Genomic DNA, 18,225 nt, shown 5'->3' on the forward strand with positions numbered 1-18,225 from the left:
AAAAACAAAATGAAAATATTCAATGAATCTAAAATCAATATTACAAAGCATAAATAAAATTTCTAGCTATCCACTAAGGCTAAGCAAATCATCTGTGCTAAGTAAAACATTCGAACACTTATCTTTTTTCTTCTGTATCTTCATCATCTTACATTAACACACCATCAATTTTTTCTCCTTCAGCTAGATTGATACCATATACACTCCAAAAAAGATTGTGTAAACAGTTGCCTAATATTGGATTAAAGGAACACATGTTTGTTGGGTAAAAAAAAGTTTCATGACTGATTTTCACACAACATTGAGTGAAATTTACACCACATTTGGCTCAATTTTACCCAACAAAAATGCCCATCTCCATTTAACCAATATAGGGTAAACTTGTTCGAAACTGTGTTATTAATAAAAAAAAAGGTGTATGGTAATCAACAGTAGTAAAAAAAAAACATAGAAGCATAATTGATGTGAAAGTTTTATGAAAGACAGGACAGGGAATTGGAAAAAAGAAAAGATTTAAATGCCACGTCTACCAAAACATTAAGATGATTTTTTAATAGAAGTTCATGAGGTTATAGCATATCTATAAGTTTAAATTTTTCATCAAATCTATGCCTAAAGTGGTCTCTATGCAAATTAGAGAGCTTAGGACGTCACATACTAACTATTCTTTTTATCATATATTTGAAGTATTTAAAAATGTAATATGCAATACAAAAATGGAGTGATTGTGTGACGCCATTTCTCCCTATTTGCAAATCAACCATGTAATAACATTATCACAGACCGTGGTAATGACATTCATAAGTTAGCTTCAAAATTTTTAAAATAAAAAATTTGAGACTAATGCTTCTTTGATTTATACTCTACATTTACTCAAAAAAAAGGTTTTCGGTGTAGATGTCAAATATTAATCACTAAACACAAATTGGCAACATAATCATGCGAGAACTCAGCAATTTTAAAAAGGCACTACTTCACCTTATACTCTTAAAAAGAATTGGTCCAAGTTAACAATCTGTGAATATGTGTCTGACCGATAAATATGCTCAATACCAACCAAATTTCTAGTAGATTCAAACCAATGAATTGGTCAAATTTGACATATTTCATTGTTAGGATCGATGCATGCTCACCAATGCAATGGTTAGTTTGACCAATATATTGGTTATTTTGACCAATACTTTTTAAGAGTATATTCAAAGGCACACTTTACATCCCTGATCATACCACAATATGAAGGAGTAGCACTCCCAATTTTCAATTCGATGAAAATTCAATAACAATTAAAGCCTCTTCCACCAGTTACAGAAATACATGACATTCATAAATAGTTATTTCTCATTTGTATCTTATTCAATGTAAACAAACTAAAACACGCTGTCAAAGTGCCATCTCTATGAGAATAAATAAGTGAATTACTTAATGCAAAGACATTCTAATTGCAAAACACACGATTTTCAAGTCCACATTTAACAAACATTGAATTGTATATTGCAATTAAAGGTTTCACCATATTCAAATTTCAAATTTATTTTCTTATCTAAATATTCTTCTTCAGGTCATATATTCTAAAGAAACACAGAAAGTTACATCTCAATTAAATTTGACACTTACACATTATTGCTGGGTACGTCACACATTTTCTATTATGAAAATATTAGTAGTATATCGTGAAAGACTTTTCTATATTTCCTTCTCTACTATCGGTCACACTAACATAATCTCCAAACCAACCCATGCAACATTTTTTTGACGTGATAGCTTTAAAGAGAAATGCCAGTAGTTGCAGTAAACACTGATTTCATGAGAAAGTCTGTAAAACCAGGCTTAATTGTCAGTATATCATCGAGGATCTAGATCTGGTACAGTTACATAAACTGAACTTTGTGAAATCGTGAAATCTACGCTGAAAAATGTTAACACTGAAGATCACCAACACAGATAGGCACACGTGGGACAGTGTATTATTATTGCTGGAATAAAGACCAGACGGAAGTGACTGAATCCGCGCTTATTTTGCTTATTTCTCAGCAATTACACAATTTCTTCCAGAATCCTTTGGCACATATTTTTTATTCATACAAACAGTCACTTGGGTGGTCATTATATTAGATTCTGTAAAAAGTCATTTTGAGATCGTTACCAAAACTGGAATTTATCTTTAATCCTCCTTCAGGTTTTGCTGTTGTGGCTCTAGCATCTCTCTCTCTCTCTCTCTCTCTCTCTCTAACACACACACACACACACACACGCACACGATAATAAATTGCATACCCTCTTCTTCTCCAACTGGCTCTTTTCTCTCTCTCTCTCCCTTTCTTTCCCAGTTTTCTTTAATTTGAAAATACACATCTAGCTAACAGAAACAACTAATCATATATGCATTAACATGAGACCTAAAAAATGAATGAAAAAATACATTTCTGCTTTAAAATACCCTTCAATTTGGCTAAACACTATTATGCATGCACAAACACATTACATACCACAGGTTGTGTATTTGCAAGTCATTTACCAACAATTTTGTACAAAAATAGTTAATTTCTGTGTATATATTTTTCATTTCTTATGTATATATTTATAATTTGGAATGATATGACTCAATATTCACAGCTATTTAATCATGTTGCTCTGTATACATATCTATAAGTTGCCATGGTAACACAGCTTATATAATTTCAACAACTGCTACAGTATTATATACAAATAAGATGGATTATTTTACAAAATATACACACACACAGATACAAACAATGCCTATTAAAGCAGTTTCATTTAAATACACAAATATTTTTTAAAATCGTAGATTGGCAGTTCATATACCAAAATTCATAATTGCATTATCACATAACTTTTATTTCTAAAGATTGATTCAGCCTTTAATAAGCATTTAGATGGAAAATCACAATTTTGTTCAGTCTGCTAGAAGTTAAGTACACATAAGGCTACTTTGACCCATAATGCTTCTCAGAAGGAAACAACTTAGCAATGATCATAGAACATTTTTCTACAAATGATTCCATTGACTACAATGTACAATCAATTGTCAAAATCAAGCGTACGATCAATCGCTAACCTTTGTGTTACGGGACCCAGTTTGTCATACTGAGGTACTTCAACAAGAGTCAAAACCCCTGTTTCCATACTAAGGCACTTAAAAAAGAGTCTGAATCACCCGATCTCTTACTACGGCACTTCCACAAGAGTCTGAACCACCCGTTTCAATATTAGGACACTTTAACAAGAGTTTGAAAAGTCCGTCTTCATAATTAGGCACATTAACAAGAGTCTTAACCACCATTTCCATACTACGGCACTTTAACAATAGTATGAACCATCCATTCTCATACTAACGAACTTCAACAAGAATGAACCACCCGTTTCCAAACTAGCGCCACTGGCGTAAAGATCCATGCGTTAATCAAAGAGTAAATCTATTGTTCAGGGAGGAGAAGGATGAACTATTATTTCATCCCCCACTTGAATTGCATGACCTCATGGATTTACTCCAATGAGAGTCTGAACCACCTGTTTCAAAACTAAATCCTATACCCTGATGATAACCAAACAGCTAGTGAGCTCATCGGGTCCCTACACCGATTCCCACTTCTTTACATTCCTCCATAACTGAATTCTGCCATCCATATCACATCCTGCATTACATAAAGTCACCTTGTATGCTTTTTATTTAGACCACATGTCAAGATTGAGGTATGACATCTACACCAGATGGTGCATCACTCTCAGATAATAATATTTGAAATTTGTATAGCGCATAGTAGGTAAAAGACTCTCTGTACACTCGATGACGAACAAGAATGTCTATTAAAATGTCTTGAGAAATGAGCAGAGCTCATGATATTCTCAATCAAGTAACTTGAAGAGTATGTATTACTGTTCGTTGATGTCAAGAATGTCACTACTTTAAACATCATCATCAGTTTAAATAATTTAAATAATTTGGCTTGTTGCATCCCTGGTTTTAGTCATGAACCACGCTGCCGTAAAGATTATCAACACGCTTTCAGGTTGATCTTGCATCAGGACAAGGTTCTCTGAAATACATCATTGCACAGGGTCTGTGTCTTGCACCATTCATTCGATCTGCAAGCTATGTCTTAGATGTAATCAATCATAAGCGTCTGTTGTCATGGAAATGGATGTTAATCACATGATGGGATGACTATTGTGGTCATTTCAGAATTCAAGCCTTACATTGCATCATCAGACTCTACCATTCCGCAAGCTATATCATCGGTGTCATCGGTCATGAGCATCTGTTGTCATGAGAACATATGGTAATCACATGATGATAATGTCGGAGAGTCCATGCACGCTACCATTCCATAAGCTAAGTCATCGATGTCATAGGAAACAAGCATCTGTTGCCATAGGAACAGATGTCTGTCATCATTATCATCACCACAGAATCCAAGCTTCAAACTGCTCTGATTGCTGGTGTTTCGGTTGGTAGAATATTATGATCATCCAAGAATCTAAGCTCAGGCTATTTTGGTTGTCAGTGGTTCAGCTGGTTTTCTCTCAACCACTGAATGCCTTCTGAAGATATAAATTGCTGTTTGGTAATGCATTGGTCTTGTAATGTTCTAATAACCTGAGGATGTTGTCAAACTTTGGTACATGGTCCAAGTGGAGATTTGAATCCTGAAGAGTAAAAAAAATCATCACGAAAATATATGAGTTGATGAAGATATTTGTACAAATTAGGCAATATCATGAAGTAATCAACCTTTGTGTACATCCAACTCGTATTTATCTCCATTCTTACTTTTACATCATAAACTGCTCAAGCCATTGATGATTTGAGAGTATAACATTTGAACAATAAAACAGATGTAATTCATTTCAGCTAGATCCATATAGGGTGGTCAGACAAACATATTTTATGGAATTGCTCACTTGACTGATAGACCAAGAAGTGAACAAATTGCAAAATCATCACTAATATATCATAAGGTGTTTGTTGCCAGAAAGAAGCTTGAAGCATAATTTTTTGGTCAACCCATCAACATGAAAGTGAACATAAAGTTAAGATCATTTTCAAATAGTCTCTTGATCATTGTAGAAATAAAAATCAGCATTGGTTGTGATATAGGTTTCTTTGCCAGTATTGACTCATAATTGTTATTATTTTTAGGGCAAACAAGATAAGAATGAACACTATATCATGAATAAAGGCAATACAAACAGAAACATGAAAATTATAAAGATACGTGTTTGCGATTAAAGGAATATTATAATACCATTAATTATGATGAAAAAATATACAAAATGGTGTTGGTATGGACAATAATATGATAATGATGACGAAGATGATGGTTATGGTGATGATAATGATGATGATGATATTAATAATGATATTATTGATGATGATAATGATAATCATAATGATACCAATGACAATTTTGATCATGACATCGACAATGATGTTGATGATAGATACTAGTCAAGGTAGATATATAATAAAAACATTATTTACCTGATCTTGAAATATCTTATAATGTTTGCATCTAGAGTTCTGGCTGTCCCATACCATAAGGACCTACAACATACAAAAGAAGAAGATGATCTGTAAGTTTCAGAAGCATTTAAACAAAACAATGTACAGACCTTGTTCAGAAAACATGCTTATATTCACGACATACATATTCTGAAATAAAGAAATATTTTAAACTGCATGTCTTTTTCTTTGTAATATTCTCATTTTCCTTGCTGGAATAGAAGATGTTCATCATTACTAAAGATAACCATCTCTTCAATATGCATACATGTACTAGGTTTGAAGTTCACCCTTCAAATAGATCTTTGTTTATTGAGAGGATGAAACATTTTAATGCATATAATGGCCTTTGGCAATTTTTGACCTATAAGACCCCCCCCTCTCTAAAAAAAAAACCCTAATCATATCATCAACTCTGCAGTACACTGGGGCCAAATTTAAAGTTGATCCATCGACATCGAACAGTTCTTCACTTATTTTGAGAAATAAAGTGGGAAAGATGAATGGAGACTCTCTATCACAAAATATAATGCCTCAGCAACCATCTACATAAATGGTGGGTGGAGGCATAATAAAATACCCAATACACACAAAAATAGTAATAATAACATTGAAAGAATGGTACGAAGAAAATATAAAGTGAACCAAGAGTCATAGATCTTCTCTGAGGGACCTTATGATGGGGATAAAGGCCTTACCAAAGGGTCCTACGTGCGGAGCAAAATAAATGAAACGAATTAAGGTGGATTTAAAGAACACCTACCTGGCCTTGCTCAGAGCCTAGCCGGACAAGGTACATACCATCACATCGATACTTCCGTAAAAGACTGGAAAATTGAAAGGAAAATAACAAAAATAGTTTCCAAAATGCAACAAGTATTTTATTTTCACAAAGTAACTGATTGTAGCATATAAGTACTCAGTACAGTCCAAACTCATTAATACAGTCATTACTTCATTAGGTCATTACTATAATGACTTTTTTTATCTTCTGGGCTCGATAACAAAAAAGTTTGCAACCAAACACTAAATGGCAATGACCAATGAAGATCATTGTTGTATGTACGTTTTGTTCAAAGCACTGACCAGGAACCAATCAGACGTGTTCTTTCATATTTACAAACCTTTGTGTGACAGAGGCAATCTGAACTGTTCCTTTTAAATCAACGTCAAAGTCAACACCAACACTGTACTGAAAGTCACCCAGTGAGACAGTCTACAACCCTTCCCAGAATAATCTGCAAGGCTCTTTCTTACCCTTCTGTATAGACCTTGTCTGAGGATTGGATGGATGCTGCATCAGGAAGTAGCGACACGGTAGCTGGACCACCTGATGGCTTGGGCTACACAGCAAGAAGAGAAGATATACTAGAAAATCTGAATTGAGTTTTTTGTGTATTCATAGCAAAACTTAGTCATATTTTTCAAGATTATGGGTGTAAAGAAAATTGTGTACTACCATCAATTAGAGAATTAAATCATACACATGATTTAGGTACATCATCATACATTATAATTACCATTATAATTATTATCATTATTAAAAATACTATTATTATCACAATCAATATCACCTTCATCACTATCATCATAATCATCACTATCATAATCATCACTATCATAACCATCATCATCATCATCATGATCACCATCATCACCATCATCATCATCACCACCACCACCACCACCACCATCATCATCACCATCATCATCATCATCACCATCACCATCACCACCACCACCACCACCACCACCATCATCATCATCATCATCATCACCATCACCACCACCACCACCACCACCACCACCACTACCACCACCACCACCACCACCACCACCATCATCATCATCATCACCATCCCTACCATAATCACTACTACTACTATTAATGTTATATTGGATGTCGTACCTTAACCTGTGGTTTGGGTGTAATTTTTGGCTTTGGTCTTGTAGCTGGCTTGTTTGCATCTGAAGGTTTGGCTGATACTAATGGCTTTACTACTGGCTGTAAATGATTAAAAAACAAAAACAAAACAGTATGATTATTAAACATCTACTATGCTATTCAATATTACAGAATTACAGAGTTACACAGTCAATGTTGTACAACCAAAGAAATCAAATTATGATAATTATGTGCATGTACATTTTTTTCTGGGGGGGTCCAAATATGTACACTTACTTTACTGAATTTGTTGTATATTCTAAGAAAAAAACATCATAATCCTTGTATCAATTAAAATCATTGCTATTATTTTCTATGATTGTGTCCATGAAGAAATATTATCTTAATGTATGTCATTCATTCTTGTGCGTCTCTTCGTGATGAGATTACAATTTGAAGCCACTTTCAGACCCGTCTTTCAGTTTCAACTGTAATGTCAGTAAGGTGTGTTCACCTTAACTTCATCTCAACATAGATAAAACAACGGGAAGAATAAAAAGAAATAAATGGAAAAAAGACACTGAGGAGGATTCCTGGTAAAAGACGACACCAAATAGGGCTCTGACTTCTAACTTTTGGCCTCGTTTTTAAGCTTTAGCTAGGGTATTACTCAGCTTCTTTCACTATTAAACCTCCTTACACATACAAACAGTGGGATTTTAGAGGAAAATATGCCATGATAAAAGATGTGGCCAAAAGTGGATTTTCTCTTGCACTTTTAATCTTGTCTTCCAAGTTTGAGCAGGAATCTCACTCAGCTTCTTTCACCTTCGATCCTCCTACGTCATGATAGACAAAACAATAGGATTAGATGGGAAAGGGCACTGGCAACGATTTCTGCAAAATGACAATGCCATAAGGAATTCTGACTTTTACTACAATACCTCTATAATACCTCAATCATTAATGCCCCTTAAAATTGAATAAAAAATCCTAAAATCATCTAGAATGATATTCTTTGTACACCAAAATGTATGACCTAAAAATAAGCTGATTAGCCTGAAAAGCGGCTTCCCAGATTAATCAAAATTCAGATGAATTCAAATGAATCAGCCATTCTTACCTCAGGAAAATGTGGTCTTTCTGTGATCGGTTTCCTGAAACTATTACCCTCTGGTCCTCTCCTGAAGAAAGAAACATTTGAAAAGAAAAATTATCATGGTGTCTTTTTACAATATCTAAATAAAAGATGATACCGATTTGATATTCAATGAATTCAAATTTTCTGGAAAAATGATTGATTCACTCATTACTATTTGTAGGTTCAATAGGGACCAGTTTTTAAACCATCAAGTACAAGACATGTGCTTGAATTAAAGAAAAGTTAGAAACCAGTTTTAAGTTGGTTTGGGGCTATTGTCAATATGCAATCAGTTTGAAGTCACCTTTGGATCAGTTTGATATCTCTTTGGTATCTGTCACTTTTGGATTTGTTTGAGATCTCTGGAATAAGTTTTAAGTTAGAAAAGTGTCAGTTAAGAATCAGTGCTTGTTTGAGGTAGGCCCAACCACTCACCTCAATGTTGGCTTGTCTTCTTCCAGTCCCTCATCGATTGATGGCTGCCTGGTGGTCAGTCTCTTACTACTGGGTTCTCTCCTCTTCCTATTCTCTATTTCCTGTTGAAGGCTCTTTCCTATCGGTATGATCATCTGACCCATCTTGGGTGTTCCAGGGGTGGGTGGAAGAGGTCTGCTCGGTGACTGAGCATCCATCTCTGGGGTGATATAATCTTCATCAAAGTCTACGATTAAAAAAAAGAAAAAGGATGAAATGGTGAATTAACTTACAAGCATTAACATCATGCTTCAATTGGCATAAAAGGAAGTGACAAACACTCTATAGTTCCATCATCCCTGGGTCAGCCTCAGGTGGGTGTTTCATCAAGCTGTTTGGAACTTACCAATTACTTCACACACAACTGGTGAACCATTGTTGTGCTACCTGATATATACCTATGTACCTAAGAGCATGTTCCAGTTGTATGTAGTTGTGAGTAACTTTACACACATTTTTATGAAGCACCAACCAGGATTCTCGCAGTTCTCAGGCAACTCCCTGGCAACTGGCAAGTTGCATTTGAAGGAGTCTCCATGTGGGCAAGGTGTCCTTGGAGAGAATTACCTTCTGATAAACTCTCCTCCTGGGAAAATGTACCCAAAGGTATTTATCATGGGGTTTCAAAGGGAAGCTGTACTATTACATGATTGTACCACATAAATCCTACTTTGAAGGTTTACGTTGGCTTAGGGTCTCCATATCTATTCAAAATGTGGCATAATTAAATGCAGTAGTGAAGGCACTTATCATTATCAATAAATGATTATCAATATGGAATTGGTTTAGAACTTCCTTCCAAAAGAAATCATCCTCAAAACTATGAAAAGAGTGTGTAGATGTACTCCCTCATAAATATTGGAATATCAACAATGTTCACTAGCTGTAGAAGCATTCGTGTTCTTCAGAACACTCCAAACTGGAGGGGGAAAATGTAATTTTTAGTTAGATTTTGAGGCACAAATCAAGCATAATAAAAGCATGCATTGTACTAGGTACATGTACATCCATCTAATCCAAACACATAACCTGTGAATTTGAAGAAGAAAACATACATGTATTAGTAATGTATTTCCTATAGTCCTGACATGCACTGTGACTGAATGAATGAAGCAAAAATTAATGTTAAAAGACTACCATAAAATGAAACATACCAACTCAATATTGACACATTATTATGAATTGTGAGAATGATCTTTGATGTACTACAAAACAAATATGTGATTTGAATATTTGATTAGATATCACTAATGGCATGCAATGGAATGGATTGAAAACCATGTCATGCGTGACTAAAACTAATTCATTGATGATTTTGCCATCATAGTGATTTCAGGTAGTACTCTAGTCACACCAACAAAACCACCTCTAAACTGACGATGGCATGCCATTGGAGTAGCGTAATAGATTGGTCGGTCTGGGCCCCATCTTACAAAGAGTTAAGATTGATCCGATCAATCGTAACTCTAAGGAAATCCATCAGTGTCATAATTTTTTTCTACGAAAAATGTTCACAATGTCCTTTGTATGCAAAGAGAAGAACAGTGAATCTTCAAGAAAACAATGAATGCAAGAATATACATCATAGCTAGCAAATACTTTGAACAAACATGCATAATAGATGGTGACCTTGGTGGCCGTCCATTGTTGCAATTGATCGGATCAATCTCAACTCTTTGTAAGACAGGCCCCTGGAGTCCATTTTGTCAGTGTGACTGTGGCAGGAGTAGCAATGAAGACTTTCCATCAACTGCAAAAAAATATGTACACAAACGAGAGAAAGTAGATCAAGGTAAAGGATTTCCTAAGTGTATGTATGTAGGCTTGACGAAGAGATAGTGTTTGATTCCATATTTCTTTCTGATGAGCAGAGTCTTTTCCAGATCTGTTAAAAAACATCAAAATTGATGCTGTTTATGTACAAATTCTCAGGCATGAATCTACAACGTCTCACAGGTACATTCAATCTACCATATCCACTACTTGTGATGACCAATAAGCTTGCACGTGCCCATGGATCGATCCATTTCAAGATGGGGAGGATCTTCCCAAACTCACGTGGGATTTTAAGCGGTTCTGGACAGCGAGGTCGACTGCTTGGTGATCCTGGAGCAGAGTTCGAGCTGATCTTATGCCTGCTTCCCGGCATGGACGATCCCCTGATCGAACCAGATGATGAACATGACGATGATGAGGAGGAGGAGGATGACGAAGAGTGGTCATTTTGCTGCTTTGTGGGATCTGAATGAGTTCTTGCTCCTAGACCTACTATTCAATTGCAAGAGGGGAAAAAATGGCATTGATATAGCAACTTGAATATGCAATATAAAAGAAATACAACCCCTTCTCAAAGACTCACTGGCCATATTCTGCAATCAGGTTCACAGTCTAAATCTACAGTCTAATTTTGTGAGTGGTTAAATTATGGAAAGCCAAATGTGACACAATATTAAAATTGTATATTTTCAATTTATCAGCATAATTGACCTTTAGATTATTTAGAAAAAAAATGTCTGGGAATGATAACTACAGAAGTTTTATTCACAAACTTCCCCAGTTATATCATCACATAAAAGCCAAGTAAAATATGAAATTTGCACAATTAACAAAGGTTTTATAATCTTGGCTACCCATAATTTCAGAATAACCTTAGAGCTCTATTTGCAAATTTATAAACAATTCTCAATGACAGCTTATAAAAACCGCATACATTCGTAATTCCGAAGCTTCGTAATTCCGAAGGTTCGGTTATTCCGAAGGTTCGTATTTCCGAAGGTTCGTATTTCCGAAGGTTCGTAATTCCGAAGGTTCGTCAATCCGAAAACGAAATAAGGTTCGTAATTCCGAAGGTTCGTTAATCCGAAAACAAAATAAGGTTCGTAATTCCGAAGGTTCGTTAATCCGAAAACAAAATAAGGTTCGTAATTCCGAAGGTTCGTTAATCCGAAAACGAAATAAGGTTCGTAATTCCGAAGGTTCGTTAATCCGAAAACGAAATAAGGTTCGTTAATCCGAAAACGAAATAAGGTTCGTTAATCCGAAAACGAAATAAGGTTCGTTAATCCGAAAATTAAATAAGGTTCGTATTTCCGAAAATGAAAATAATTCATTTTGGTAACAAAAACGATGTTGTTATTACAAGATTACACGATATTATGCAATGATAGTAATAACGATCGATGATACATGCGTGTGTTGGGCCCAAAGCATGCATTTCATTAAGAATGGCGCCCTGATCAAGCATAGGCTAATTTCGATTTTATCTGAGCAATTGCTGCCTATAAGCAAATGGTTTAATTAAAGATGCAGGGGATCAAGTGTGTTGGAAGCGTGCGAGCAACCTCTAGATAATAGGATTTGTATTGGAGGGGATGTCATTTTAAATAACAGCTTCTGCTGGTAATAAAAATAAAAATAATACTAATAATGATCCTTGTGAAATGTTGAAAGCGCGAATCGCAAGATGAAACTAGTAGACATTTCATGTAACAAGACGTGAAGTGAGCATTCGGAGCATTATTTGTAATCGTGAGAAAGATGTGTATCTTTCTAAAGAATTAATGCGAGGGCGAGCTGTAATTTGTTTATATACTGACCTGGGGCCCGTTGCATGAAACTTTTTACCTGAGAAAACTCAGGTTGTTTTTACAGGAGTTTTTGCCCTGTACTAAAGTCATTGGCGGAAATCAGACTAACCTTAGTTTTCAGTTTTTACCAGAGTTTTCTCAGGTAAAAAGTTTTATGCAACAGGCTTCAGAAAGTAATCTTTTAAGGACTGCATTTAGTGACTCATGAATAGAATATATATCTCACGAACTAAATAATGAGAGCGCGAACCGCAAGCTTAAAATTTGTGATATTCCAACCTGAAAACTGGACATTTCATACTTCTTTTTTGTAACCAGGAATAGAATGAGTTCCTCAATAAACAATACTTGATGCGAGCGAGAAACGTGAGCCAAATTTTTCCGATTTTCCAACCTGAAAACTGGACATTCTAAGCATTCTTAAAAAAAAATAATAATAGCTGGGAGAATAGTTTTCAGAACTGAAGTGGCTTCCCTGGGTAAATGATATCTATATCAATATTATCATTCTAGGCCCACATGAAATTTCCAAAAGTTTGAGCACGTGATTCGCTCGCAACATCTCACAAGGATGCCCTTTTAACAGTATTGACCAAAAAGGTGAATTTTACATCTTCAGATTTGACTTTTTCCCCCAAACCGCTTGCTCTCTACGCTCGCAGAAATGAAACGTAAATATATAACTTTAGTGATCACTTAAAAAATTGTGCTCAATTTAGTTACTACAAAACACACAAACTCTTTACACAGATGATAATCTAATGGTGAAAATATCCGTTTGCACCAAATTGCCCCTATTGGCCCCTTTTTTTTGCTTTGCCCCCCCCCCAAAAAAAAAAAAACGTTCCGCCGCCATTGGCTAAAACACGCATCGTCTTCATGGCTAACTGCAAAAAGTTCTTAAAATGCCCCCTTTAGATCAGGTCAGAGCTTATATATTTAAAAATTCTCTTCGCGCTTCTTGCTAGCAGTTATTGTCTAATTTTAGTTACATAGGCATCTCGCTTTGAAGATCACAAACATATTGCCCATCATATTAACAAAAATATATAGCTCGCGCTCGCATTTTTTAAAAAGGGTTTATCATGTTATTACATATTTACTTTATTTTATAAGGATAAAGCTAATTATTGACTGTTAGGACTACCCTTTCAAAGAAACAAACAAATATCAACTTTAAACTGCCGATCAAGGAAAATATGGCTTAAAAAAAATTGCCCCCCCCCTCTATTTGACGAAAGTTGGATCCACCGGGAGGGAGGCAGGGGGCATCAAAAATGGAATAAAAAACAGGGGAATTAATATTTTCCAAAATGGGAAAGTTCCTTTTCAAAAATAAATATGCCGTTTTTCATGATTTTTTCGAAATAAAATACTCTTTTTAAAGTATACAAGTTAAGTTAAGTTTTCAGGATGGAATATTGAAAAATTTCAGCTTGCGCTTCGCACTCTCATTCGATTGGTGAAATATTCATCCTAAAGAGGTCACTAAATGCTTTCTGTAACAGGTTCCTTTTCTGGTCAGTATGTTTAAGCTCGCGTTTTGCGCTCGTGTTAATTCTTTAGTTAGATGCACATCTTTTTTAATGACAGCAGAAATCTGCTCGGATTTTTAAAAACTAATTTTCATTTTTTATTGAAATAACCTAAGGTTTAGCTTGTGATTCACGCTCGCAACACCTCGCAATAATGCCATTTTAAGAATAATTGACCACAAAAAACGTTATACAACTTCACCTTTGAATTTGTTTGACCAAGCCGCTCGCTCATTATACTCTCTCCCGAAAAATAAAGCCTAAATATACATTTTGCCATAATAAGAAGTCACTTCAAAAAAGTTTTTCTCTTCTTAATCACTATCAAACACACAATGACTTCAAGCAGATGATAATCTTAAGGTGAAAATATCACCAAAGTGCCCATTTCGTTCGTTCGGCCGCCCTTGCCTTCCCATCCTCATATGATAATTGAACGACAATAGTGTCTCCCGCCCCCCCCTCCCTTGCCTCTGCCTCTGCTTTCCCGGTTTTCATTTTTCGGATTAACGAACCTTATTTTGTTTTCGGATTAACGAACCTTATTTTGTTTTCGGATTAACGAACCTTATTTCGTTTTCGGATTAACGAACCTTCGGAAAAACGAACCTTATTTCGTTTTCGGATTAACGAACCTTCGGAAAAACGAACCTTATTTCGTTTTCGGATCAACGAACCTTCGGAATAACGAACCTTTTTTCGTTTTCGGATTAACGAACCTTCGGAACAACGAACCTTATTTCGTTTTCGGATTAACGAACCTTCGGAACAACGAACCTTATTTCGTTTTCGGATTATCGAACCTTCGGAATAACGAATCGTCGGAATTACGCCACAAATGTTCAGATTAACGAACCCTTTTTCGTTTTCGGATTAACGAACATCGAGGTATAGGCAATTTACGTGTTTCGGAATTACGAACCTTCGGAATAAAGAACCTTCGGAATTACGAAGCTTCGGAATTACGAAGTGTAACCATAAAGACAGACTGCCTTTGAAATGAAGGAAACCTGACTGACAACATGACAGAACGAGACAAGAAAAAATAAAACGACCACGAAAAGACACCATAATGAAGAACAATAAACAGCATATAGGGGGAAAATCCACAGGACTGGTGACTTCTTCACAGGATAGACACTTCATGGAAAAAAAATCAGGTTACAAGCAAAATAAGAACAAGAGAAACAATTACAAATATCAATCACAACATGTAACAAGTTTAAGAAAGATAAAGGGATTACAAACCTACAAATGGGTTAAGACATGCAGTTTCATACATTTTATTTTCCTCTGTTCTTTTTGTTTTCAGAATTCTCACACCACAATCAAATTTGTTACACTCAATTCAAGCGATCTTCAGAAGCCATTAATTTACCAAGTTTCTGTGGACTGTACAAAAATGATATTTGAAACTTGTGCATTTTGCATGACATGAAATGAATATTCCCTATAAATTGCAACAAAAATCAATCTGTTTTCTATATGTAAATGACACAGAATGGCATATTAGTACAATGACAATAGCCAGGGTGGCACAGAAAAATGAGTCAACAACTTGACATCAAGTTTAGGTTGGGGTTATGATATACAACAAAATAACAAAGGTACATACAAAACATTAACAAAATACATGTATAAAATTTATGTTTTCATATGGCAGCAGTTAACACACACCATCATCAATATCAGAATCATAACTCAAAAACCTTTGCCACATCTGCAGTAAAAATCTTCATAAATTGCCAAATGTTATTCAGGAAGGCTAAGATTATCTCTGAAATCGGAGTTAGGCCCGAGCTATTATATCTGACATTTCCATCTAATGCAGTTTCAGATATAATCTAATCCGTCGGAAGGAGAACCTTTTCATAAATCTCATGTGAACAGATTTTCATGTTGAGTTGGAGTGTGACACAATGAAAACAGCAAACTCATACATGGAAGAAAAGAAGTTGATTTTCAACAAAAATATCCTGTTGAGATCCCTTCATTGTACATATTCGAATTATGACAAGACAGATATTTATATCTACATAAGCTTCAGATATTATCACATCTGTCATATATTCCTGGTGATGATGAATGAAATTATCTCTTTTATCTGAGATGCAATGTTGTCAAAATTGTTTCCATATCCTTTTTGGATTCAGATATCCCTTAATTTGCTATTTTAAAGTAGGCAACTCACCAGTAGTTGTGGGTATGTTGTTATCCCAAGTATTATTTGTCTTTAAATTTCTTTATCCTCAAGCCTCCTAATAAAAATATTATAATTTTTTTGGAAAGAATATTTCACAGGCTATCACTGTGATTTTTAAGAACCATGGTCAAATCTCCGTATGAATTAATTTCTTACTTTGCATGTTTAAATGTAACTTATGGCAGAAAACCAGATGTACAAAACGCATTGCCCTTTTCCCTTTTTTGGTTCTCCTAGCTTGGAATATCTTCAGTCATTTTGAAGCTTCCATCATGGTTGGAATGTCATTACTATGGGAAAGGGATAAAAATCTCTAGATTTTAAAACTGATATTTTTTTTTACTTAAAACTGTCAAAGTTAGAGGGAGGGGTTAGAATCAAGCACTAATGGTGATAAAAAGAAAAGGGGGATCAAATAACATGAGTAAACAGCAGAGGGATGACAGAAATATAGTGGTTTAAAATTGTTAAAGTAAGGAGGAGGAGGAGTTAGAATCAAGCACTAATGAAGATAAAAAGAAAAAGGGGATCAAATAACATGATTACACAACAGAGGGATGTCAGAAATATAGTGATTTAATAGGCAAAGAATATTTGACAAATTTAACACGTCTTATAAATTTCAGAAGCGATTATAATTTTTTGATGAAACATTCTCTTACCTCCCTGATCAGGATCCATGGTTGACCTTGAAGAGAGTTGATCGGGTCTTTGAATGCCTGACCTAGCACCGGCTGACGACCGTCTTGGACCTGATGAATAAATCAAGATTAAATTCCGTATCAATATCTACTATCCTTCCTGTCAATGAGGCCCAAATTATAGACTTATTACAGAAAAGAAGATTGATAAAAGCTTGTCAATTTGTCCTATAATAGGTCATGAATGCCACGGCCTATGGTCCATGTAAGAAATACATGAAAATGTCAGCAGGCATGACTATTATATTATCCATTACATGGATCTTTATATCCAATGTTGAAAATTTTACACCACATTTCATCACATTCAGATCAATAAACACTTTGTTATTTAAACTGAATATGAGCTTTTAACAAAGCATGTAAAGTGTTCATGTGTATTGTTGTAATAAAACCATTTACACGTGTCAATAAAAAAAAATTAAGGGAATTTACGAATCTGATTTAAAATGGGAGAGACGATTTAAAAGGATTTCGATTTATAGAAAATTCTGTCTATCCATCAGAATAACAATAATCAAAATCAATTTCATTTGACACATGATGCATTACAAGTGTGTCTCTGGGCACTTTAGGGAAAGAAAGTTATTTAAAAAAACATTCATTCCATGAAAATAGATATAAGGTATGATTTGACGACCTATATGGTACCACCTGGTAGACTTTTTAATCACCTACAAAGTGTCTATTGGAACACGAAGGAAAAAAATAAATTATATCTTTCTGTATTTGTATAAATCATACATTCCATAAAATCATATTTTTGAAAATTGACATTCTTGATCAAACAACAGACTACTATGAAAACCAAAGCTATTTCTATGAAAAACCCCTCACTTGCATCAAATTCATCAATACATGGCGGTAACGATGGGAGGGGCCGATGGAGCGGTGAGTTAGGACTGGTAGGACTAGCCGTGTCATCATAAAGGGGCATCTCAATATCCTCGTAGACCAAGGGGTCATTTGACCCACTGGTTGACCCCCCGCTGCTTGACCCCGAGTGCCGGGACTCGTCCTCAAAGAGCGTGTCCCGGTGGCTGTTCTTGTATTTCAGATCCTGAAGGATTTTCAATGACCTGAAAAAAAAAGAAAAAGATTTTTGATTTATCAGGGGTATGGATTCTCAGTATGGGTTGAATTTCCTATATGTCAGGCCATGTTTCACAAAGAGTACT

The 18,225-nt window shown here is 35.1% G+C and overlaps 1 protein-coding gene across 5 annotated transcripts in view; it reads right to left on the reverse strand.

Moving 5' to 3' along the window:
* Positions 1–2,093: 2,093 nt before the first annotated feature.
* LOC121425587 (SH3 domain-binding protein 2-like) overlaps positions 2,094–18,225 on the reverse strand; it is a 68,876-nt gene continuing 52,744 nt past the window's right edge. For 4 of the 5 annotated variants that reach the window (XM_041621687.1, XM_041621686.1, XM_041621685.1 and 1 more), the window contains 10 exons: positions 17,885–18,126; positions 17,009–17,098; positions 11,080–11,289; positions 8,983–9,208; positions 8,530–8,590; positions 7,431–7,526; positions 6,779–6,864; positions 6,285–6,348; positions 5,501–5,563; positions 2,094–4,665 (listed from right to left, as the gene is read on the reverse strand). In XM_041621687.1, coding sequence (XP_041477621.1) covers positions 4,543–4,665; positions 5,501–5,563; positions 6,285–6,348; positions 6,779–6,864; positions 7,431–7,526; positions 8,530–8,590; positions 8,983–9,208; positions 11,080–11,289; positions 17,009–17,098; positions 17,885–18,126 — 1,261 coding nt within the window. In that variant the 3' untranslated portion in view covers positions 2,094–4,542. The remainder of the gene's footprint in view (positions 4,666–5,500; positions 5,564–6,284; positions 6,349–6,778; positions 6,865–7,430; positions 7,527–8,529; positions 8,591–8,982; positions 9,209–11,079; positions 11,290–17,008; positions 17,099–17,884; positions 18,127–18,225) is intronic. The other variant, XM_041621689.1, reaches the window with a different exon arrangement.

This window comes from Lytechinus variegatus, chromosome 12 (assembly GCF_018143015.1).
Source record: "Lytechinus variegatus isolate NC3 chromosome 12, Lvar_3.0, whole genome shotgun sequence".
NCBI classification, from domain to species: domain Eukaryota; kingdom Metazoa; phylum Echinodermata; class Echinoidea; order Temnopleuroida; family Toxopneustidae; genus Lytechinus; species Lytechinus variegatus.